Source organism: Muscardinus avellanarius, assembly GCF_963383645.1.
Source record: "Muscardinus avellanarius genome assembly, chromosome: 1".
NCBI classification, from domain to species: Eukaryota; Metazoa; Chordata; class Mammalia; order Rodentia; family Gliridae; genus Muscardinus; species Muscardinus avellanarius.
Window position 1 is genome coordinate 131,110,153 of NC_137786.1, and position 25,476 is coordinate 131,135,628.

General features: G+C 49.1%; 1 protein-coding gene across 1 annotated transcript; it reads left to right on the forward strand.

Annotated features, from left to right (window-relative positions):
• Positions 1-545: 545 nt before the first annotated feature.
• Positions 546-24,857, forward strand: ADAMTS15 (ADAM metallopeptidase with thrombospondin type 1 motif 15; the record flags this gene model as incomplete). Its single annotated transcript, XM_080707542.1, has 8 exons — positions 546-2,028; positions 13,515-13,647; positions 14,316-14,483; positions 14,703-14,986; positions 20,509-20,686; positions 21,872-22,053; positions 22,160-22,335; positions 24,083-24,857. The coding sequence occupies exons 1-8, from the start codon at positions 1,072-1,074 to the stop codon at positions 24,855-24,857; spliced, it is 2,853 nt and encodes a 950-aa protein (XP_080563668.1). The 5' UTR covers positions 546-1,071.
• Between the last annotated feature and the right edge of the window lie 619 nt (positions 24,858-25,476).

The window sequence follows — 25,476 nt, forward strand, 5'->3', positions numbered from 1 at the left end:
GTTTTGATGGCTCAAGACCGTAGACAATAATAAAGTAATTAGGAAGTGGTGGGTTTTGGACATTTATCAGCTTCATTTTAAAATATAATTTATTTAGTTGTGTGTATATTTAGTAATGGCTGTGTTTAACTGCTGGCTGGCAAAATTCCAGAAAACTTAACATTGTGGACCAGGCTATGCAGCACACCACTGAGCCCAGGGCAGAACTGGGGCCAGCGAGGCTCTGAGTTCCTGAAGGCTCTCAGGGTTTCTTGGAAGTTGCTCTTGAGGCAACAGGACATTTACAGGGGCAATTCCTAGTTCTGGGTCCTTTAGGGGACTTTGTGATTTAAGAAACAGCGGGGACGTTGTAACGGAGAATAAAACGGGCCTGGAAGAGGGGGTCTTCATTCCTAAATTCTGATCCCAGCTGTCTTGAGGTTAGGGTTAGGCACAGGTGACCCCCGCGGACAGAAGTTATTGGTGTTATCCACATCGCGGCATACCCCCGGGCAAAATGCAAACCTAGACTCCAGCTCGGGTTTTCTCTGGCCAGCCCACGCCTCCGCCTCAGCTCAACGCCACTCCCTCCCAGCCAAGTGGCTCTCGGCTCTGGAGGCGGGACCGAGTTCTTCGGTGGCCCCCGGAGGCTGCGAGCTCTGGGAGGCTGAGAGGGTGGAGAGGGGAGGGGCGCTGACTGGGCAGTCCAAAGAGGAGGGGGCCTTTAATAGGCTCGCCCAGCGACTGGTTTGCTGCGCCGCGAGTGGCTGAGGTTGCAAGAAGCCGCCTGGCACCTCCCGCCAGTTCACCGCTGCAAATTTTCGTCCTTGCACTTGACAGCGATTGTACTTAAGCTCTCAGGGCGCTCCTAGCTTGGAAAGGCACTGGCGGGAGGCGCGGGCTGCCGGGTGCAGGCTCGCGGCTCTGGGAGGCGTCTCTCTGCCTTGGTTGGCTCTCCTTTGGGGGAGCTGCGGGCTGTCCTGGAGCATCGGTGATTCTGGTGTGTGGGCTGCAAAGAGACTGTGCCGGCGGCTGGGAAGACCGGCCGAGCCCCTTCCTAGAGCGCGGCGGTGCGCTGCCCTGCCCGGCGCCATGCTTCTGCTGGTTATCCTAACCTCGGCTCTAGCCGGGCGACCTGCAGGCGGCTCCAAGTCAGAGCAGGAGGTGGTCGTTCCCATCCGACTGGACCCGGACATCAACGGCCGCCACTACTACCGGCCGAGTCCCGAGGACTCCGGGGATCAGGGATTCATTTTTCAGATCACAGCATTTCAGGAGGACTTTTACCTACACCTGACGCCGGACGCTCAGTTCTTGGCTCCCGCCTTTGCCACTGAGTATCTGGGCTTCCCGCACCAGGGGCTCACGGGCAGTTCTCCAGACCTGCGACGCTGTTTCTACTCCGGGAACGTGAACGCCGAGCCAGACTCGTTTGCGGCCGTGAGCCTCTGTGGGGGGATTCGCGGAGCCTTCGGCTACCGGGGCGCCGAGTATGTCATTAGCCCGATGCCCAACTCCAGCGCGCCCGCGGCGCAGCGCAGCGGCCACCGCGCACACCTCATCCAGCGCCGTGGTACTCCCGGGGGGCCTTCCGGGGACCCCACCTCCCGCTGCGGGGTGGCCTCGGGCTGGAACCCTGCCATCCTGCGGGCCCTGGACCCTTACAAGCTGCAGCAGACGGGCTTGGGAGAGAGCCAGAGCCGGCGCAGGTCCGGGCGCGCCAAGCGCTTCGTGTCTATCCCACGGTACGTGGAGACGCTGCTGGTGGCGGATGAGTCCATGGTCAAGTTCCACGGCGCGGACTTGGAGCATTATCTGCTGATGCTGCTGGCCACGGCAGCGCGACTCTACCGCCATCCCAGCATCCTCAACCCCATCAACATCGTCGTGGTCAAGATGCTGCTGCTTGGAGACCGTGACGCTGGGCCCAAGGTCACGAGCAACGCGGCCCTGACCCTGCGCAACTTCTGCGCCTGGCAGAAGAAGCTGAACAAAGTGAGCGACAAGCATCCCGAGTACTGGGACACCGCCATCCTCTTCACCAGGCAGGTGAGTTATCTGTCACTGCTTTGGAACCAGTTAGCCCCATTCTCTTAGGGTCACCGTTCTTATCTCTCTAAGTCCTTGTGCCGCGCAGTGTGCCCGAGTTTAAATTCCGTCGACCTCTTCCAACTCCAACTTTCTTTGCAATGTCCAGGAAGCGCCCTCTCCTAGGCTCCGCGGGGCTCCGGCTCACGTGCATCTGGGCGGCTGGAGCGGAGCCTGCTTCTTCCGAAGGTGTTGGCCTGCCTTGGCCAATCAGCGCCTCCTGGATCGGGCGCCGAGGGGCCGTTACCCAGGAAGTTGCCGCCCCGGAGCCCCAGTTTGCTTTCAAGGCCGATAGGAGGCGCTTTGAGGTTGGTGTTGGAAAGGGCGGGAATATCCGCCGCTAATGGTATGGGGCGTCTCAGTCCTCTCCCACACTCCCTTAGAGGCTTCTTCTTTTCCCTGGCTGTAGAATCCGAAGGTGATCCAAGGTCAGCACCTGCTACATTTCTCGCGGGTAAAATGTTATCCTTTCTCTGCCCTGGACCTGGAAAATCTGGATTGGGATGAAGGGAATCATTGGCATATTAGGTGGGTTGCAGTGAGAGGCCAAGTGCATACTGGGAGCATCCCTCCCTCCTTGCTGCTTCTCCCACACCCTTTTCTGCTGGATCTTGTCCAGGGGATTGCAGATCATTCGGAGCGGGCAGTTTAGTTTAGGACACCTGTTTGGAGTTGGGACTGTTTCACTTGGAGCTGAGCTGGGAAAATCTCTTCCAATATTCCCGGATCCTTGTTAGCAAAGGGTGACCCATTCGCCCAGCTGTAAGCTGCAGAGCAGAGCAGGCAAGATTGCTCATGTTCTGAACTCACTAGAATTCCTCTGACCCCACTTGAGTGCAGGGCTCCAGCTTTTTTCCTTGCTGCAGTGGGAGTGATGCGCTTAGTCAGGAGCACTTGGAGTCTCCAGCTGTAGGGCTGGAAAGATACTGAGTGCTGGGATTAGCGATGGATCTAGACCAGGAAAGCAGCTATGCCTTTTCCAGGTCTTTACCTGATATTCTATTTCGAAGAAGCTATGAATCTGTGAACATTTAGATTTGGAGGTGTTGACGTGGTTGGACACTATGAAGGTTCTGGATTCTTGAAATCTGTCAGATGCAGAAGACTGGGAGGAAAAGGGCCGTCCAGATGCCCTGTTGTTCTGACTTTGGGGGCTGCGGCTCGAATCCCTGCCTCGTTCTTGTTTTGTCATTAGCGTAACCACAGTGTTCTGGCGATGGCACAGAATCCTTGGTTACCTCTGGGGCGCTCACTCCCTGCTGTTTCCAAATGGCTACTCAAAGCTGGTCTGGCGCCCACGGGCTGGAGCTGGAGTCTTCCACAGTAACCCATTTGGCACAGTTAGTCCCTTGCTAGAGTTGAACTTCCTCCTTTCCCAGCCGTCTTCTCCTCCCACCACCTGGTTTCTCTAGGGAGGTCTTTGGCCAGAGCTTTGTTTCCTTTCGCTCATACTTCCAACTGAGGTCTGTGGAGCGGCCACTGCCCAGCCCCGACAAGCTCTGCCTGAATCACAGAGAAACTGCAAAGGAGGTGGCTTCGACTTCTTCACACAGACCTGCTCTGCAGCCAGATTGCTGGGGGAAAGGAAATAAAGGCCAAGCACGGGATATTTTAATGGTCAAAGCAGCTGTTGCCCCATTTGCCACCCAGGATGCCGTTGTGGAGGTCACTCACTGGCTCTAAAGTAAAGTGTCCGCTGCCTCGTGGTTCAGGCACTAGTGGCTGACTTTTGGGACCAGTCCTAGGAAGAGGAGTCCCACTGGGAATCTGGGCCATACCACCCCAAGGCTTGCGTCTTTTGAAGAAGAAGCAATCAAACAGCATGACAGCTTCTGTTTCTCAGTGCTGTGCTGGACCCCCGGGGGCCGTGTTGTCATGCATAATGGGTACAAGATGCATGACCACTCGGGTCAGAAGCAGGGACGTGCAAGATGTGACTTTTAGAAGTTGTTTGCCCCTTAGGCGTCTAGAGAGCAAAACCAGAAAGCAGGGAGGCTGTGTTGGCATGTCCATCATCAAGGTATGTTGTCATGTGTGTGTCGTGTTTTGGGTAAACATCTTGCCCCCACCTCCTCACCAGCCCAAACTTCTGGGCCTGCTGCATTCTCAGAGTCTTAGCAACTTCTCATTCCTGAACTCCCCAGGGGAAGGTACGGTGTTGGATGAGAACACGAGCAAACAGCTGCTTCTTCTAGACTAAGGCAGATGTGGTTCCTTCCAGGAACCTTAACTCTCTGGAAGGGAGAATACATTGATCATCCAACAAGCATTTTGACAATCTGAGGCATTTGTGCAAAGATTTAGAGTGAGTTCGTGGAAAAAGGGTGCACATCTGATTTTTGCAAAGCAAGCAGCCTCCAGGCTTATAACAGTGGGGTGAGGTCAGTCCAAGACTGGAACAAGGATCGGCCCAGAAACAGAGCCAGAGTCTTTCTCATTTATTTCTACGAAGAGAAAAGATTCTCTGGTTTCTCACTGCATCGGGCAGCAGGCACCAGGTATTTACTGCGGAGACTCAGTAGGTCCTCATTTGCTGATTTCTCTATCTTTAGATCCAATGCCCCTGCTGTTTAGGTGACCCTTTGTGGTAGAATGGCTCTCATTCATTTATGGAGCATCTACTATTTCTAGGCACTGTTCAGGACTGTAGAGCTCCACATATAAGATGTGGCCTGGGGCCCTCAGGAATTAGCTGTGTGGCCAGGAGCAACTAACTACAGTACTGTGTGCTAAGTGCCAGGATTGTTGCACAGAGCCATCCCTGTGGGAAGCCATGGGGGGGTCATTCTCCTCCCCAGGAGCCGAGGATGCTTCCCCAGAGCAAGGCTGCAGGGAGGGCACTGAGGACTAGGAGCTGGTAGGGTGGGGAGGGGAGCTTGTTTTCTAGGGTGCAGGACACACGCTTCTCCTTCCACCATCTGTTTTGCTATTTGCGACATTTCCTCTTTTGAGATGACTTCATTTTCATATTTTATGACTTGGAGTTCATGTTTTTTCTGCCTGCTTGTTCTTTATTTCCCCCATTATGTTGCAGTATCACTCTATGCCATACTTCTTTCCCTTCTCCTCTTACTCTTTGCTTCTCCCTCCTTTGGGATTATACAGGTGGGCTTTTCTTCCCTTATTTTCTCCATTTGTATCTGTGGGTCTTACAGTTCCACACTCGGCACCGCTCTTCCTTCTCGCGTTGGCCTGGAGTGGCACCATGCGGAGCAGGGCAGCATTCTGGAACCTCCTGAGACGCGGAGGCCAGGGCTTTCTAGAATGAAGCACTTGTAAACTGAAAGCAGATTGAGTTCAGACTGAAAAATACAAATAGTAAAATGATGAGATGCATTTTACATGTATCTTCCAATATAATAAAAAGGAATTATGTTTTCAGGATCTTTTTAAAGTTAAGCCTTGGAAGATATTGGGGCGGAGGGGCCATCTGAATACATCTTTTTGTGGCACTGGAGATGGAACTCAGGGGCCTTTTATCTCTAGTCTACACTCCCAGACCCATTTTATTATTTTTTTAAATTTGGAAACAGGGTCTTGCTAAGTTGCTGAGAACCTTACTAAGTTGTTGAAGTTGGCTTTGAACCTGTGATCTTCCTGTCTCAGTCCCCTAAGTACTGACATTATAAGTGAGCACCACCACGCCTGGCTCCTGAAGACTGTATTTAATAGTTTGTCATTCTTGTTTACTACATGGAATTGCACCATGACTCCTAGACAGAGAGTGAGAGGGGAAGGAGTAGAATATGGTGATTCCCTGATGATCATAGGGTGAGGACTCTTTCTGTTGTTTCCCTACATCAAACAAGTAAGCCTGGTATTAATGGCAGAAAATGGGGGAGAGGAGTGGAGGATATTATTCCTTTTTTTTTAATGGGGGTTGGGTGGGATCTCTATGTTATCCAGGCCAGTCTCGAGTCCCTGGCTTAAGTTATCTTCCTGTTTCAAAGTCTAGCTGGAACTACAGGCATGCCTCACCTTGCCTCGCTTTGCTTCTTTTTTAATCACTGGTTTATTTAAGAAGGCAAGTGAGATTTTCTCCTTCCTTAGGTCTCATTCTGCACCTTCTTCAAAATTCTGTGTGGTTATTTCTCTCTCTCCCTTAGCACTTCCCCCGACCTTGTCTTGACCCCTTGATTTGGTCACATGGTACAAGGGAAAGCACACAGGCTTGAAGTGGGGCACAGTTGAGTTTGAATCCTGGCACTTGAACTTCCCAGCAATGGACAGTGAATGAGTCAGCTATTTGAAGGTTCACTTTCCTCATCCTTAGAAGGAGGCTGACGATGATGACACGCTACCTAACTCCCGGGGCTCTTTCGAGGATGTATTACCCACCAATCCAGAAGAGCTATCTAATGATAGTATTATCGGCACCTTAGTAGTCACTAAAGATAGGTTTTTTTGTTGAATAATTACCTAAGATTCCGTGCCAGAATCTGAACTAGGGGAAGCCCTCGATTTAAAGCTTTCTGTCCTGTTGTTCTTATAAATACACGTCACGCTTGTGTGATTACATACTCCTGTGTTTGTGTGGACACCATGGGTGCCAGCATTTGCCATTCTGGCTGATGGAAAGCAGGGACCTCTCTCTCTCTTTCTGTAGTCCGGGCCTCTGCATCTGGTCCTGCAGTAAGTTGCATGGAAGGAAGGTGTATGCAACAGCGCAGGGCCTGCCTGTGGCTGCGGGCGCTGAGGTAGTTTTGCCTGCCTGCTTGCCTGCCTGGGGATCATTAATCCACCTTTCAGGCTGTCAGGCTGCAGGGTTGGGAGAGGGAGTCTTAGGTTCTTTTGGCATTGCTTCTTGGCTCTTTGCCATTAGGCTTTGCCCTGGGGAAAGGCGAAGTCCCAGAGAGGAGCGTGTTGAATCTGTCCCAGAGTCAGCAGACAGGGTGCAGAGCAGTGACGGGGTCAGTGTGTCAATGCAGGTGTGGGGCAAGGAGCCAGGGACTTGCTCAACAACACGCTGCTCTCAGCACTTAATCCTGTTTCTTTCTCCCCACGACTTTCCTCACTTTCAAGCACTGGCTTGCTCTCTGGCGAGGGGGTAGGACAGGGTGGGCAATCTTACCCTCTTGAGATTCCTCAGTGCCTTCATTCTTGGGGTGAACGTTTACCACAAGTAGTAGAGAATTTTGGTTAGAGTCTGGCCCTGAGGCGACATCGCCTAGATTTCAACCCTTACTCTTCCTCCTCCCTCTTGGTCTAAACTAGGGCTCACTGTGTCACCCTGGGCTAGTTACTTGCCTTTTATTGGTCTGTTTCACCAAATGGGGCCTTATAATGGCATCTCCCCTAAAGCTGTTATGAGGATTAAATGAGAGAATCCAGGGAAAGCTTTTGGAACAGTCTCTAGCATGTAGTAGCAACCCAATAAATGCTAGCTCTCATCATTAAATAGTTGGTAGGTAGGTACTGGGGCTTGAACCCTGGGGCATTCTTCTTGCAAGCTACACTCCCACCTTTTAATTTTTTTGTTTTGAAACAGTCTCACTAGGTTTCTGAGGGTCCTGATAAGTTGCTGAGGCTGGCCTTGAACCTGTGACTCTTCTGTCTCAGCTTCCCAAATACTAGGACTATAGGCATGTGCCACCATACCTGGCTAGGTACCCTCTTTTTTTTTTTTTTTGTGGTACTGGGGTTCCTGGAAACTCTTCTACCTCCGGGCTACACTCCCAGACCTATTTTATTTTTGGAAACAGGGTCTCTTAAGCCAGCGCGGCTGGTTTTGAACCTGCCTGATCCTACTGTCTCCGCCTCCCAAGCGCGGGGATTACAAGCGTGTGCCAAAAACGCACAGATCCCAGGCCTATTTTTATACTTTTTTATTTGGAAACAGGGTCTCTTAAGCCGGCAAGCTGGCTTCGAACCTGCCTGATCCTCCTGTCTCTGCCTCCCAAGCGCGGGGATTACAAGCGTGTGCCAGCACGCCCGGCTCCCAGACCTATTTTTATACTTTTTTATTTGGAAACAGGGTCTCTTAAGCCAGCAAGGCTGGCTTCGAACCTGCCTGATCCTCCTGTCTCCGCCTCCCAAGTGCTGGGATTACAAGTGTGCACCACCACGCCTGGCTAGGTACCCTCTTTTGAAGTGATGTTTCTAGAGAAAGTTTGGCTTTCTTGCAAGTTTTGGCTTCCTCTTCTTCACTGAAGTAATTCTTGTGGTTTTGGTTATTTATGTCTCTTGCAATAATACCATTTTGTACATCTGGAGGGTTTTATGTGCCAGTGAAACCAAATCTGCTAATAGAAGCAACTACCCTTCCAGGCTGTACTATCTGCTTCCCCACCAGGCAGACTTAGTCACACTGTCCAGGCACTAAACTGCTAGATTTTTATTTCTTCTAGAAAACTGAAGCCCTCCTATCCTTGAGGATTACAAACAAATGGATTTGGGACTGGGCAAGAAAATGTTACATGGCAGAGATTCAAATGGGAAGCAAGTTAAAGGGGCATAGTTATTACTAGCATAGGGTGCTTTTCACCTCTAATTATGGTATCCTAAGTAGGAAGGTATGATTCAGAGCAAAGGACACTGCTGGATTGGCCTGGGTGTCCAAAGATGTGGATCCAGAATTCCATTTTTCTGTAATACTGGGGATTGAACTCAGGGGCATTCTACATCTAAGCTGTACCCAAAGCCCCCTTTTTAAAAAATTTTTTGAAACAGGGTCTCACTAGGTTGACAAGAGTCTCACTACTTCCTGAGGCTGGCCTTGAACCTGTGATGTTCCTGTCTCAGCCTCCCAAGTACTGGAATTACAGACCTGTGATACCATACCTAGCTCCAGGATCCCATTCTTCACTTAATAACTGTATGACCCTGGTCGTATAATCTCAATTTACTGAGTCTCAGTTTCCTCATCTATAAAATGTGAAGGCAGTGCTGAAGCTTGGTGAGTATGATACTTGGGTGCTGTGATGGGACCATGAAGGCAATTCCTGGCTCTTGTGCCTAGGACTTCAATGTCAGCAGGAAGTCAGTTACCCAGAATGTGTATATTTTCTGCAGCATTAAAAAAATAGCTGGGTACATGCTTGTAATCCCAGCGCTTGGGAGGCTGAGACAGGAGGATCGCACAGGTTCAAAGCCAGCCTCAGCTACTGAGAGAGGCTCTCAGCAACTTAGTGAGACCCAGTTTCTAAATAAAGTATAAAATAGGTCTGGGAGTATAGCCTGGAGGTAGAAAAGGTCCTGGGTTCTGCCCCCAGTACCCCCCCCCCCCACACACACACATACACCACACTAGCCGGGTGTGGTGAAACACGCTTTTAATCCTAGCATTCAAGAGGCTGATACCTGAGGGTCGCAGTTCACGGACAGCCTCAGCTACTTAGGGAGGCCCTTTGCAACTCAGTGAGACCCTGTTTTAAAAAGCATAAAGAATAGCCGGGCGTGGTGACGCACGCTTGTAATCCCCGCGCTTGGGAGGCGGAGACAGGAGGATCGCACAGGTTCGAAGCCAGCCGCATTGACTTAAGAGACCCTGTTTCCAAATAAAAAAAGTATAAAAAATAGGTCTGGGAGTGTAACCTGGAGGTAGAAGTATTTCCAGGAACCCCAGTACCACCACCAAAAAAAAAAAAAAAAGACTAAAAAAATAGGACCGGGGGTGTAGCTCAAAGCTAGAATGCCCCTGGGTTCCATCCCCAGTACTGCAAAAATAAATACATAAATAAATAAATAAATAAATAAATAAATAAGCATGCTTGATTTGTATGGGACCTCTCTCTCTCTCTGTGCTCTGCAGGAAATTATTGACCATTGTAGTGCATGCATGGGAAACGGAGGAGGTGGGAAGGAGGCTGAGTAGAAGGAGAGCTGTGGAGGAGGCTCTAATATGGACAGTGATGTTAGTAAACAGGGTTTGGGAGCCTGTATAGTCTTATCCTTATTTACTTATTTAAATTGTGGCTCCAGTCCTAAGTTATTTATTTACTTATTTGCAGAACTGGGGATTGAACCTGGAGTATTCTATCTCCGAGCTATAGTCCCAGCCCCCTTTTTCATCTTTATTTTGAAACAGAGTCTCACTAAGTTGTGGAGGGCCTCACTAAGTAGCTGAAGCTGGCTGCGAACCCTTGATCTTCCTATTTCAGACTCCCAAGTACTGAGATTACAAGTGTGCACCACCATGCCTGGTCCTATTACTTTATTGATCCTTTTCCCCCCTTGGTACTGGGGATTCTACCTCTGAGCTAGAAGGTACCCTCAGCCCTTTTTATTTTTCAACAGGGTCTTGGTAAATTGTGAAGGGTCTCACTAAGTTGCTGACCTGTGCTCCTCCTATCTCAGCCTCCCAAGTACTGGAATTACAGGCATGCACTACTGCACCTGGCCCCTAAGTTATTTTATAAGAAAGGATAAGAATAGTCCAGGAGAATAAGGTTCTCTGCCAAGGTGATTCTTGGGTCTCTTGGACAAGCAGCTGTGACTATACACAGCCAATGGCCAACAGGTTAGGACTGGACTGAAGAATGTCTCCAGCTTCCAGGAAGAAGGAATTAGAACTGCATCTATTCTCTGAGCTGAAGAGGTTAAAGCAGTTCATTCAAGTGCCGCTGAATTCCTTCCAGAAGGGTGGAGACATTCAGTGCCATAAATGATGCACAACTGGGCCTGTTCAAGTGCCCATGGGTGTTCAAAGCTCTAAGGCCCAGCGATTCATCGCCTGCTGGGGAGGAGGCATGGGTGGGCGGAGCTTCTGACTCCAACAGTGGATCCTCCCACCACCATGACTATTGTCACTACAGGATGCTACTCTGTGCTACATTCTTGCTCTAGAGAAATTTGCTGGCTCTTTCCTAGTTCCTCTGGTTTGATCCGGTAGAGCCGAGATTTCTTGATGGAAAGAATAGGTTGCTGCAGCTACATGTTTTGCTCCAGAGAAAATTTGCTCTAAGGATTTTCTAGCCTTAGAGGCAGGCTGTGGAGCTCTTGCTCTGGTCTGGCCATTTCTGGGGAGCAGGACGAGGTGCATGCACTTTGTATGTTAGCAAAGGCAGGGGTGACCATCATCTTTCTGTGAGTTAGTGCAAACCTCTGTGTAACACAGACCAGACAAGAGGCTCCTTAGGGTTCTTTTTGTTCTGGAAGTACATCATTCTGTGTGTTCCTTTTATAGCCTGCATGGGCAAGAGGGGCTGAGGCTTAAGGGACCGGGCAGTCCAAGTTCTAGTTCAGGATTGGCCCTTTCCCAGAGCAGGAAACCGAGGCCCTGAGGTGAGAAGGGATTTGGCCAAAGTCACATCCTCTTATTGATCCAGCCAGGACTGCACTCCAGGTTTCTTGATCCTTATTCTGAGTTCTCTTTCTTGCATGAGGCCAGCGATGAGTATGCAGGATGGTCCAGACGCCATGGAGTGTGTCTGCTCTGTAGGCTTTGCAACAGGTTTTGACGGCCAGGCTAGACTTTCCAGAGAGTACTTGTGCCAGTTTGGGTCTAGTGTCAGGGACATACAGCCGCATTTCTACTTCCTGAGCATGAGCCTTTGCCTCCCTCCCTGGTCCTTTCAGTTCCCTGCACTAACAAGCTGGTTCAGGAGCCGGAGCAGCCACAGTCCTTAAGCTGCTGCTCCAGTGAACTTTACAGCTCAAGTTTGACAGCAATTTTTCCCCAGCTTCTAGAGCTTTGGGAAATAACAACTTCCCGGGAGAGTGAGTATTAAAGAGGGAAGGGGACTGGGAAGGGAAGAGAATTGAATTTGAAGTGGAAGAAACACATGGTGCAAACACAGGCAGCTGAACAGAGGTAGGGTGTGCATGGCTTTCTGACTCTGGCACACCTGGGGTTCAAGCTGGTCACGACCCTTGTGCCTCTGTGGCCAGAAGAACTGTTAACTCATTAGGAAGTGTGATGATCACCTGATGGTGGGAAGACAAGTTTGACTGCTCAGGTGATAAACTTCTGAGTGCTTTGGATTAAATTTTGCTGATTTTCTGTACTCTGACCACTTTTCCTCCCATGCCCCCTTGCCCTGCCAACTCCGCTGCTCCCCCACACCTCCAGGTCAGCAGATGCATGGGCGTGTGCACCCGCACACATGCACACGCAGCCCTACTGGGAAACGAAATCGAGAACAGCTCTGGGTGTGTGCTCACGTGAACTCCTCGGTTTCCATAGGAGAATGACATGCTCATTCTGGGCGATCGGCTGTGCTGTGGTGGAAAGGGCACCGAGTTCCCAGTCACAAAGACCCTCGGTGTCTGTTTCTGCTCTGTGACTTGAACTTATCTGCATTTCAGCTTCTTTGTGGAAGGTGACGATCAGCCATTATTTCAGTGGAGAGTTGTAAGGATTACTTCAAGCCATGCCTGTAAAAGGCATGCATGATGTTAGTAAATCACGGCCATGATTAACTATCATTATAAACCCTGGTTTCTACCTTTGACAAATAGATATAAGGACATGTCTGACTCCTGAAATGGTTGCAAGGATTGAATGAGATGATGGATGAAATCACTTCTTGCAGCATGCTCCACACATTAAAGACAGCCATGTAACGGAGAAACTGCCAGTCACTCATTTAACACACATTATCTGCAGGGGAACAGAATGTGCACCAGTATCTTATTTTATTCTAGGCCCTGGGCTCTGAAGGTCTCCAGATTTTGCCACTGACCTACAGTGCTCAGGAGTTCTTTGAGCTCTCCAGCCCAGGAGCTCCATTTACCCTTCAGCATCTTTGGGAAATACTTCTGATTAGGATGTGCTGCTGGAGGCCTTAACTTCTGAAGCAAGCTAAGCTTCTTCAATGCAAAAAGGAGGACCTTCCTGCTTATCAGATGACCTGTTTACCTTTTGTTCCTAGCAGTTCTTAGCCTGTGGTTCCCTTGAGCGTTCATAGCTGACTGAAGTATATGTGGATGGTGGCTTGCATTGCCCTGGCTCTGCTTCCTTCCAGCCCAAGGGAACCAGATTTCTGACATGAGTGGCTCCTTGGCTGGTGATTCTTTGGCTGAGAATCTGAACTTAATTCATGGTTGTCGAAAAAACAGTCATTCAAGAAGGACCAAAGCTGACTCTGGATGAGGAAGCGGTTGCCTTCTACCCTCATCTGTTTCGAGGAGCCCTAACCAAAACCTCACTCAGCTGTGGGAGTCGCTATTTTTTCCAGTCTGGAAGGCAGTCTCTATATAAAGCAGTGGCCCTTGTAGTTTAATTTTATACCTCCTAATTTCCTTGCTCAGGACTTCCCTGGGTGAGGCTGGGCACAATCTTCTGGGCGGGCCACGAAGCTTCCTTCTTGAGCCTCCTCCCTCAACCTGGGTTGATTCCATGAATAACCTGTCACCCTTTGGCAAGTTGGGCCTGGCCATAACTTCTGAGCCTGGCTAGGGATGGAGTGGGGAGGAGTTGGAATGTCTTATGGAATGCTCTTTCTTCCTTTCAGTTCTCTTTGTCCCTGTATCTAACTTTGAGGTGTCTCTTCTTCCTCACCTGGCAGGACCTGTGTGGGGCCACCACCTGTGATACCCTTGGCATGGCTGATGTGGGCACAATGTGTGATCCCAAGAGAAGCTGCTCCGTCATTGAGGACGATGGGCTCCCGTCAGCCTTCACCACTGCCCACGAGCTGGGTAAGGCTGGAAGAGAGGGGTGCTGCCCTCTGTGGTCCTTCTGGGCTGTGCTGGGTGCTTTGGCAATGGGCAGAGAGACATTTGTTTTTGTTCTCATATTGGAAAGCCTTCAGGGTCCTCTCTTAGGGCCAGAGTTACTTGGCAGTGGCTTAATATTTTTTTTAATTGAACCCAGGGACATTCTACTCTGAGTTATACCCTGAGCCCTATGTTTATTTTGAAACAGGGCCTCATTACATTGCTGAGGCTGGCCTTGAACCGGGGATCGTCCTGTCTCAGCCTCTCAAGTCCTGAAATTACAGGTGTGTGCCACCACACTTGGCTTTGTTTCATTTTTTTATGATCGCTCTAGCCCGGTTGGCTAGCGATATGGTCTGAGTACCTGTGTAGAGTGTCTGTCACTTGGGTATAATGGGGAGAATATATTAAGGGCCAGGAGATATACTTCTGTCCTCACTGAGCTCACAGCCTAATGGAGGTGACAGAAAACACAAGCATGCAACCTTGAGGACATTTGTTGCAAAGTGGTCTGTTGACAAGTGCAAATGAGCATCCTGAGAGCCATCCCATAGGCTTTCTATCCACCCCCCTTTCTCCCTTGACCTCTTGGGCCAGCCATCCTGTGCAGCCCTGTCCTGCTCCTGAGCCCTCTTGTTTCGCCTCCACAGGCCACGTGTTCAATATGCCCCATGACAACGTGAAAGTGTGTGAGGAGGTGTTTGGGAAACTCCAGTCCAACCACATGATGTCCCCGACCCTCATCCAGATTGACCGTGCCAACCCCTGGTCAACCTGTAGTGCTGCGGTCATCACCGACTTCCTGGACAGTGGCTACGGTGAGCTGGGGTGGCAGGGGCCTTGCTGTTGTCACTGGTGTTTTCATCATCACTCTGGACTGTCCTCTACCTAAGGTGTGGCAACCCCGAGGGATTAGGCTCTGACATGGGTCCATTCCAGTTACCCGTTGGTTCACTCTCTCCCTGGCATTCAGATCCTAGGTCAGCCAAGCCTCGCTTCCCCTAGCTTGTCTTAACAGATGTTCACGCTCTTTGCAGGTGACTGCCTGCTGGACCAGCCCAGCAAGCCCATCTCCCTGCCCGAGGATCTGCCAGGCACAAGCTACACCCTGAGCCAGCAGTGCCAGCTGGCCTTTGGCATGGGCTCCAAGCCCTGTCCGTACATGCAGCACTGCAGCAAGCTGTGGTGCACGGGCAAGGCCAAGGGGCAGATGGTGTGCCAGACCCGCCACTTCCCCTGGGCAGATGGCACCAGCTGTGGCGAGGGCAAGCTTTGCCTCAAGGGTGCCTGTGTGGAGAGACACAACCTCAACAAGGATCCGGTGAGTGCTGAAGTTGTGAACTGAGAGTGCTGAGAGGATCCCAGGAGGCCTGGGTCCCCCTGGGGAGCTGCCCCATCACAGATTGACTATGGCAAGTAGGATGTGGTGGCGGATGCCTGTAATCCCAGTACTTGAGAGGCTGAGACAAGAGTATCACAGTTTTGAGGGAAGTCTCAGCAACTTAGGAAGACCCTTAGCAACTTAGTTGGATCTTGTTTTAGGTAGAACACCTCTGGATTAATATGGTAGGTCAGAGAGCTTGGTGATTGATGCCTTCAATAGCACTGCAGTCTCAGCCCTGAGCTGGGTGTCGTGTCCTACGTGGGGAGAAGCTCTGTGCCTAGAGCCGAATGCCTGGCATTAGGAGGGGCTCACTCTCCAGCTCATCCTTTCTTTCCTCATCAACTATTTCTGTTTTATAGTCAGGGAGCCAGGGACCACACAGATGAATGAGGCTTAGAAACGAAATGAAGCCAAACCCCAGGCAGGCTGCAGTAATTTAGTAATTTGACACATCCTGAATTCAGCTTCAGTTTCTATTGTAATTCTCTCTCTCTCTCTCTCTCTCTCTCTCTCTCTCTCTCTCTCTCTCTCTCTCTCTCTCTCTCCTGCCTCTTTCTCTTATTGAAACATAGTTGAACAAAAAATTGTTCACCTAGGTAAATAGGACTAGCATAAACTAAAATGAGAGTCCCAAATATTCTCTGAATATTATATTAATATTAAATATTAATATACTTTATATTTTTAGGCCTTGTGTTAGTGTAGCAAAGGGTTGTTTGATTTTACTACCCTAATCAGCCAAGGTAAAAGCACAAGCTTTATCTCACAAATCATTGCACCCCCAGAAATCTCAGATTCAGAATCCCTGTCTGACCACCATGGTCCCATCTTCTCAGCTCACTTCTCTGGTTTTTGGACTGGTAACAATTCTTCAATCCCATCTGGGCCTACCATTCATCAATACAACCATCTCTCCATCTTATATCCTTCCTTCCTTCTTACTGAGCTGAGATTCTCTGATCTGTTGATGCCCTCACCACTCTCTCTCTTGTCACTTAGAATAACCACCACCCTGGTTGAACTCAATCCACTCACGGACTCAGATGTGCCTGATAGGTGAATATGGCTGGAGGAAAATGTGCAACTGGGTTTACTGGTCTCAGCTCAAATGAACAACTCGGGCACTCAGTTGGGCCCATAGTGCTGGCCAGGAGTCACACATTTCATGTATTCTCCCAAGCTTCTAACTTATCAGTTCACACCTTCACCTCTCTCCTCCCATTACCAACTCCTTCTTCCTCATTTTTTATATCCACTAGTGTAGTAGTTAATTTTCCATTTGTATAATGAATACCCGAGCCTGGGTAACTTAAAAAGAAAAGAGGTTTATTTAGTGCAGTTGTGGGAGTAAAACAGCATGATTCAGGTTTTGGTGAGAGCCGCCTTCGTTGCTTCTCTTCATGGCTGATGGCATCGTGGTGGGAGAGATCACTTGATGAGATAAGAAGTCAGAGTGTGGGAGGATTCAGGCTCACTCTATCATCTCACTCTCATGGAACTCACCAGGTACCAGCACTGCCACACTGAAGAGCAAGCTTTGGACATGTGAACTCTTGGGGGACAAACCACATCTTAATTATAGCAACTGGTGACCTTTCCCCCCATTTCACTAAGAAAAAGAAAGCAATCAAACAGTTAGATGAGAACTTCCACCAGCTCACAGCACTATATCCCCTGTCTGACCAGCTTCTGTGCAACCGAGCACTCCACCATTCCCTCATTATAGTGAGTGGATGGTTCATGCGCTGACCCGAGGACATACCTTGTACTTTGCACTATGCCTCTCAACTATGCAAGGACATCACGTATCAATTCTTTCCTTTCTCCTGCAGTATCAATTTTTCCCCTTTTTGAGTTGAATCATTCCTAAAAAGATACAAACCTGCTGTAATTTCTTCCTTCTTAAACAAAGCCTCTCATGATCCTACATCCTTTCCAAATATTGCCATCTGTACAGCAAAGTTTCTTGAAAGAATTGTATGAACATGCTCTTTCCAGTTCCTGCCTTTTTGTTTTTCCCCACAGTCCACTCTAATTAGGTTTCCACTCCTACCATCCCTCCAATATAACTCTTGCTCAGGCCACCAAATGGCCTCCAAAATCTGGGTTGGTTACCATCCCTTACTTGGCTTCATCTTTTGTAGCATTTCACACAGCCCATCACTCTCTCTCCTGGGAACACAGTCTTTACATAGCTTGAGACACCCCCCCCCATTTCTCGTGGGTTTTCCTCCTCCCTTACTGGCTGCCCTCTCAGTCTCCTGCCCTGGTGCTTTCTTGTACTCATTTTCTAAAGGTTGGAAGTACTCCAGGGCTTAGTGTACGCCATCTTCTCTAAACACACTTGATCTCTTAGGAGATTTGTCTAGACCGTGGCTTTAAATGCTATTCACAGGTTGAAGACTCCTAAATTTGCATTTCCAGCCCATGCTTCCTGCTGAATTAGACTTGTATAACTGAATCTTGGCATTCCCTTTTGGATACCTGATAAGCATCTTAAACATAGTGGCTATAAAATGAGCTTCTGATCATATCCCCTAAAACTGTCTTGGCAGCTCCACTTTCTAGTCACTCATACTAAAGCCCCTTTTCTCTTCTGAATTTCATATCTTATAGCTCCGCAATTTCTAGTGACCTCACCTTCAGGATAGATCCAGAACCCCCTTTCTCACAATTTTCTCTGTTACCATCCTGGTCTAAGCCACCCACCATCCTCTTTCCTCTGGGATATAGCAGTCACTTCACAACTGAGCTCCCTGCACCTGTTTTCTGCTCTTATTCCTTCTAGACTATCCCAACACAGCTGCCAGGGGCGTCCTTTTAAAATGTAAGTTAGAAGCTGGGCGTGGTGGCGCACGCTTGTAATCCCAGCATTTGGGAGGCTGAGACTGGAGGATCATGGTTCACAGGCAGCCTCAGCTACTTAGTGAGGCCCTCTGCAACTTAGTGAGACCCTGTTTCAAAAAATAAAGAATAAAAATCAGGGCAGGGGGTGTAGCTTGGAGGTCAAATACCCCTGGGTTCCATCCCCAGACCCGCAAAAAAAAAAAAAAAAAAAAAATGTAAGTTAGGTTGTGCCACCTCTCTGCTTGGAGTCCTCAGGGGCTCTATACCTGGATCAGAAGGAGCCAACACAATCTCTGCTTCCATCTCCTGCTCCTCTCCTCTTGTTGCTTTGCTCTAGGGACACTGGAGCACCCCAAGTACATCATTCCTGTCCCAGTCATCATTTTTACTGTTGTGATCCCTAGCAACTGTCCACCACCACTTAGAGGAAGAAATATTTATTTGCTCACAGTTCTGCAGATTTCAGAGATTCAGTCTATGTTAGGCAGAGTCTGCAGAGCTCAGGGAACGGTGGTGCAAAGCAGAGAGAAGGAGAGAGCAAGGGATCTGCTCTCACATCATGGAGGCCCAAAGCAAGAGAGAGAAGAACCCCTAGGGATCCCTCCCCAGCAACCAATTCCCACCTCCATCATGGTTGCCTCCTCTCTGTGAGGTCTTGGAAGATGTTTTAAATACAAACCATTTAATCCTTCAGAGTCTTTGCATTGCTTTCTCTGCTTGGAATGTTCTTTCCCTAATATCTGCATGGCTCATACTTGAACTTCCTGCAAGCCTCTGTATGAGTGAGGCCTCCCTGACCCTCATAATAACAGAGCAGCCCAACCTGCTGAGGTCCTCTCCACCCTCACTCCATCTGCTTTTAAATCCATCCAGCACTCTGCGTGTACTGACTTATTTCTATTGTCTGTCTTCCCTGACTAGTGGTTTTGAGGGTGGGGACCTGCTACACATGGTGTCACCCATGTAGTGGGGATTCAGCACACACTTGGCAAATAAATGAATGGATAAATGAATGGCCCATGGCAGGAATCCAGTGCATGTTTTTGTACAAATAGGTGGGGAAAAAAAAACACAATAGCAGCTAAAAACTAAAGAATTGTCCCAGAAGCTTCAGGAACAATGTTAAGTATTGAAGGAAATTTGGAGATTGTAAGGCTTAGGCGCAGACTCATTCTTTCTTTAAATGTTCATTACTGACTTTTGAGAGAGCAGCTTCCCTAACTGAAGCTCTGCAGAGTGAGGATGAAGGAAGAGTGAATGCAGATGACTATCAGGCAGCAGCAGGAAGGAATGAGGCAGGGCACTAGTTTGAGAGAAAGCAGCGATAAGAGAAAGTGTATATGTGTCTTTAAAAAAATAGAATAAAACAGACGTGTTGACACAATGAACCAAGAACTATCTGACAGTAGGACAGATTGAATAAATATGCTGACTCTACACATAAGTTACAGAATTTATGTTTCATGCAAGCAATTCTGATTAGGTCCATGTGGGTTAGCTACTTTACAGATGAGCTGTGATAATTTTAATCCCAGGCTGTACAACTGGGCTGCTTCCTCTGTTGCCCAACTAATGTGTGTTCAGGAAGTGAAAATCCATTTTTTTCTATTATTCTAGGAAAAACAGAATAAAAATTACACATTTTCTATCCCTTCTCTACTATGTTAAATCAACAAATAATCAGAAAACCAAAATAAATAAAAAATAACCCTCCCATTGCATAATCCACCTCAAGGACAAATAGAGTTTTTGAGTTAGTTATCTTATCTACATATCCTCTTAACATAAAAATTAGCACTGCTAGCTGGGCATGGTGGTGCATGCTTGTAATTCCCGCGCTTGGTAGGCTGAGACAGGAGGATCGCACAGGTTTGAAGCCAGCCTCAGCAATTTAGTAAGACCCTGTTTCCAAATAAAGCATAAAATAGGTCTGAGATTTAGCCTGGAGGTAGAAAAGCCCCTGGGTTCCATCATCCCCAGTACTGCCACAAAACAAAACAAAGCAAAACAAAACAAAAAATAGCACTGCTTATAGTAAGACTTTCTCAATTGCAGCTCCTGATGAAGGTTAAGATTTGTTTGATTGGGTAAAGAGTCTGAATTTTCAGACATTTACAAATAAGTCTATTCATTTATACTTATGGCAGTATTGTTGAGGGGCACGGCTATTGGCTAGAACTGCCAAAGGTTTAGAAACTCTTAGAAAAACACTGACAGACCAAGAAGGCAACTCCTGCACAGAGGCAGGCCCCATGCTGGGAATTTTCATACCTGTCACTTCATTTAAGTCTTGCATCTGATCTTGGACCCCAGTATTTGTGGCCCTGTTTTGCAGGCAAAGCATGTGAAAGTTAAGGAAGTTTGGCTATCAGCTCAAGTTTACTCTTGTAGGCTTGTAGGCAGTTGGTGTTTGCTAATTAATCAGTTGAAGTATTGTGTGGGTTTGTGCATAGGAATCATGTACTTATCATCTTTATTTTCATTATCCAAAATGGATAGCATTCTGTTGGGTGGGATGGGAAGCTGAGGCTGTACTGGAAGCATTTCTTTAGGATAAAGAGTGCGTGTGGCACCTAGACACCTGCAGGACTATAACCAGCTCTGCTTCACAGGTGGACGGCTCCTGGGCCAAATGGGAGCCCTATGGTTCCTGCTCACGCACCTGCGGTGGGGGCGTACAGCTGGCCCGGAGGCAGTGCAGCAATCCCACCCCTGCCAACGGGGGCAAATACTGCGAAGGAGTGAGGGTCAAATATCGATCTTGCAACCTGGAGCCCTGCCCCAGCTCAGGTAAGGCAAGAAGGCAGCAATGTTCAGGGCCTGGGGAGGTGAGCTCAGAGGTAACTGTCCCTGCTCCCTAGATGTCCAGGGCAGTCATGGTCACAAAGGGACTGCAGTTGAGAGTCTCCCCCCGCCCCCCACCCCAGAGAGAACCTGGGAACAGAGAGGTACCTATTCCTCTTGAGAGCACTCCCCTGCCTGCTCGTCTTTGGCAAGCATGTTTCCCTCTGGATGTTTCTACATCCAGAGGCTAAATGGGTCAGGGGAATAAGATACCAGAAGTCTTCTTAGATAAATACTGACAAGCCCATCTCCCAAGCAAGAACCTATGAAATTGTTAGGAAAAAAAATTGCATCTCTATTTTTAGTAATGTTTCTTTTTTTAAATAAGTAAAACAAATAAATAAAACTTTAACTTGATGTCCTATTAAGGTTTTCTTTTACCAGGTTATTACAATTATAATTAGAATGTATATTTTATTTTTTAGTAACGTTTCTATCTAAAACTTAGTATTTCATTCAATCAGAAATTCAGCTTTTTAATTTTAACTACTCTTTCCATCTAAAACTTAGTATTTTCTTCAGTTAGGCAACAAACTACAGCAGTAACGGAAATACCTTGGTCATTGATGAAAATCATGAGGATTTCATATGACGTTTTAGTTGTTGAAGAATTCTCAAAATGCCATTTATGCTCACCTCTACTTCAAAACTACAGTGGTTATTAAGATTCACTATTGAATCTTCTTATTTAATGCATTAACAAGGAAGCACATGTATCACACACATTTTCAAAACATATTGACAGTGGTGTATCAGTGTAATTGGTATTTTTTGTGTACCTCTGTACTTTATTTTATTCATTTAATAACACTATCACGAAAATTGTTTCAATAAACTGCTAAAGGGTTCCATAATAAAATAAAATGTTTATGGTACCTGTTATAGCGGGAGTTCAAGGTTAAGTTATTGGAGAATGTGGTTCATTCCTTAGGGCTGTTTTACCACCTGTGCCCTGTATATTTTGGTCCCAGCCTGACTTAGTTCTTCGAGATGGGGAGGCTGTGGCTTCAGGGATCAGCATCACCCTGCTGAGGGTGGGGAAGGGCTGATCAGTGTCTTGAGGGTTGGCATCCCTGAGGACATTCTCCTTTACACTCCCTGTAACATCCTGCATGTGCTTGCCCCCTACAGCCTCTGGCAAGAGCTTCAGGGAGGAACAGTGCGAGGCTTTCAACGGCTACAATCATAGCACCAACCGGCTCACCCTCGCAGTGGCTTGGGTGCCCAAGTACTCAGGCGTGTCTCCCCGGGACAAGTGCAAGCTCATCTGCCGAGCCAACGGCACTGGCTACTTCTATGTCTTGGCACCCAAGGTGAGTGAACTAGGGCAGGAGGGCAGAGCAGGGATCAGGTCTTCTAGGGAGCGTTGGGCTCAGCTGCCCCTCTCTTCTTCTTCTTCCCCTCCTGGGGGCGCTGCAGGTGGTGGATGGCACGCTGTGTGCTCCTGACTCCACTTCGGTCTGTGTCCAAGGCAAGTGCATCAAGGCTGGCTGTGACGGGATCCTGGGCTCCAAGAAGAAGTTCGACAAATGTGGGGTGTGTGGGGGAGACAACAAGAGCTGCAAGAGGGTGACAGGTCTCTTCACCAAGGCTATGTGAGTTCTGGGCCCTGGAGGGTGCAGCCGGGGAGCAAGGGGGGAGAGGGAGCAGAATTCCCTAGACATTGGAAGTTTGGATTAGATTGGGGTGGATGCCAAATCCTGGCCTATATTTGCTGTGGAGGTCACTCATACTCTTCTAGGGCTGATTCCTATCCATTTGTCCATCCCTCCCGCACACAAATATGAATGCTCAAGGACACACTACTGAGGCTGAGGGGTTTGACAGTGTTGGTAGGACCTGTCTCATGTTCTGGAGTAGGACTGACCTGTACTCAGATCTCAGTTCCCCACTTTCTGAGTGACCTTGGGCAAGTGACTCAGTCTCCACACTTCTAAATGTCCTCAGTTGTAAGGTGTGTGCAATACTAAAGTACTTTGCTTGTGCTCTTGTGAAGGATAAGTAATTTAATCCAAATAAAATGGTTAGTATAGTACCTGGTGCAAAATAAATGCTCACTATATGTTCGTAATGATAGGCAGCATGTGACAGCCACCACCATCTCCCAGGGCCTGAGGACCTGGCCTTGGGGTTGGATTGAGGAGAATGGCCATAAATGTCAAGGGGTAGTGAAGGAGTGGATGGGACTGAAGGATCCTCCACTTCCTAAATGAGCAGGATCAGCTGAAGAATCATCTCTTGGGCTCTTAGACCCAACTCCATTATCTGCAGTCCAAGCACATTCTCTTTTGGAAGTCCTGACCCACATTGCAGAAGACATAGGGGCAGGGAGGGTACCTGAAGTATCAGTCGGGAGCAGGGAGTATGGTTGGCCCTGAAAACTTGAGAGTTCAGGTGCGGACGATGGAAAGACCCAATGGCTGACCTAGAGTTTGTCTGTGTGGACACGATGCTCTCTGCTGAGTCCCTAGATGGGCAGTGCTCTGGAGGATGCCCAGCCCCTTCCCTGGGAGTTCTGGTGCCGCTAGTGGAGGTGTTCCAGGCTGTCCTTCATAGGAGCTGTAGTGGTCATGCAAGAAGTTAAAGATACATACTCCAGACTTCTTCATTGGTTAAATGGCAAGTGTTCCTTCCCCATCTCCTTACTGGAGCTGGAAGGAGCCATAGAGGTTATCTAGCTTAACCCATTTATTGTATAGACAAGGATACAGAACCTACAAAAACTGAATTGCATAATACTACTAGGGAATTGGTGTCTGAGTCAGGGCTAGATCTCATCCCTGGCTTCCATTCAGCTCTCAGCCTTGAACGTGGGCACCATGGGCTGATTTCCTTTTTCCTCTGTCATCATCATGATGGCCAATTCCCATCTGGTCCTCACCATGCCAGACACTATGCTACATGCTTTGTGTGCTGTGGTCTTTTTAGTCTTCCTTACAGTTGAATGAGATGTGTGTGATTATGAGCTCCATTTTATAGCTGAGGAAACAGGTTTGAAAGAGCTGAGACTTACCCAAAATTCACAACAAAGCGTGGGGTGCAGATCTGATGCTAGAACTTGTGTTTTTACTTCCACACGAGAATTCACCAAAAGATAAATTTACTGAAGGAAAATGATCATGAGACTCCATAGCCAGCTATTCAGTCTCAGATGATCTGACAAGCTTCTTAGGTTTCCATTGTGCCATGGATGAAGCTTGGACAGCATGGAGACTGAGCCTAGCCTTTGAACTCTGCTACCATCTTTGTGACCCTCCCTGAAAGGGGGATCAGTTATGAATTTAAAGAGGAGGTCCTTGGGTCCAGGCATCTGTCTAATGCATATCGCCCTTTCTATCCTAGGCATGGCTACAATTTCGTAGTGGCCATCCCTGCAGGTGCGTCAAGCATTGACATCCGCCAGCGTGGCTACAAGGGTTTGATTGCAGATGACAACTACCTGGCTCTGAAGAACAGCCAAGGCGTGTACCTGCTCAATGGGCACTTCGTGGTCTCAGCCATGGCGCGGGACCTGGCGGTGAAGGGCAGCCTGCTGCGGTACAGTGGCACGGGCTCAGCGGTGGAGAGCCTGCAGGCTTCTCGGCCCATCCTGGAGCCTCTCACTGTGGAAGTCCTCTCTGTGGGAAAGATGACGCCTCCCCGGGTCCGCTACTCCTTCTATCTGCCCAAAGAACCTTGGGAAGACAAGTCCTCCCGCTCCAAGGATTCCCGGAGTCCCTCCCTGCTGCACAACAGCGTCCTTAGCCTCTCCAATCAAGTGGAGCAGCAGGACAACAGGTCCCCTGCGCAGTGGGTGGCGGGCAGCTGGGGGCCCTGCTCTGTGAGCTGTGGCCTTGGCCTGCAGAAGCGAGCCGTGGACTGCCTGGGCTCCCCGGGGCCACGCGGGGCCTCTGCCTGTGATGCTGTCCATCGGCCAGTGGAGACTCGAGCCTGTGGGGAACCGTGCCCAAACTGGATGGTGGGGACCTGGTCGCCCTGCTCCAAGAGCTGTGGCCAGGGATTTAGGAAGCGTCCACTCAAGTGTGTGAGCCACGGAGGCCAGATGCTGGGGCGGGACCAGTGCAACCTGCGCCGCAAGCCCCAGGAACTGGACTTCTGCACCTTGCAGGTCTGCTGAGTGGGATTGCTCCCTTCTCCCTCATTCTCTGCCCACTGTCATGCTGGTGTTCTGGTCAGCGGAAGCGACAGATGGCAGCCAGGGGCCTAGGCCACGGTGTGCCACTCATACCCGGAACAAAGACCATGGTTTAGGGAGAGTGGACTCTCCCTGGACTGGGTGGGGGCCACTGATTAATGCACATTCTACCTCACACCCCGCTCCTCCGGGGCCCTACTGCGGGGAGAGGCTGCAAGGTGCAGGTGCTGGGCAGAAGGTGCTGAGGCCCAGTTTCCATGGACCTGGAGGATGGGCGCCTTCCAGGCAGAACTTCAGGGACCTCGGCCCGTATCAGGGAGGGCATTGGCTGCTGGAAGAGCCACGACCCAGCAGCTGGGCACCCTCAGGTGGCCCCAGGGGCTCTGAGCGTCTCTGAACAAGACAGGGTATTTTTGGTGCTTTCCAGCCCTCTTCCCTTTTCTGACTGGCATGGACTGGACAATAAAAACTGCCTGCAGGTGGGTGGAAGTTGAGGGGAGGGTAAGATTGGGTACAGCTGGAGCCCGGGCCCCTCCATTTGTGAAAAGGCGGATGCATAGAGTCTCGAGGTTTCTTGAATCTTCGGTTTTGGCCTTCCTGA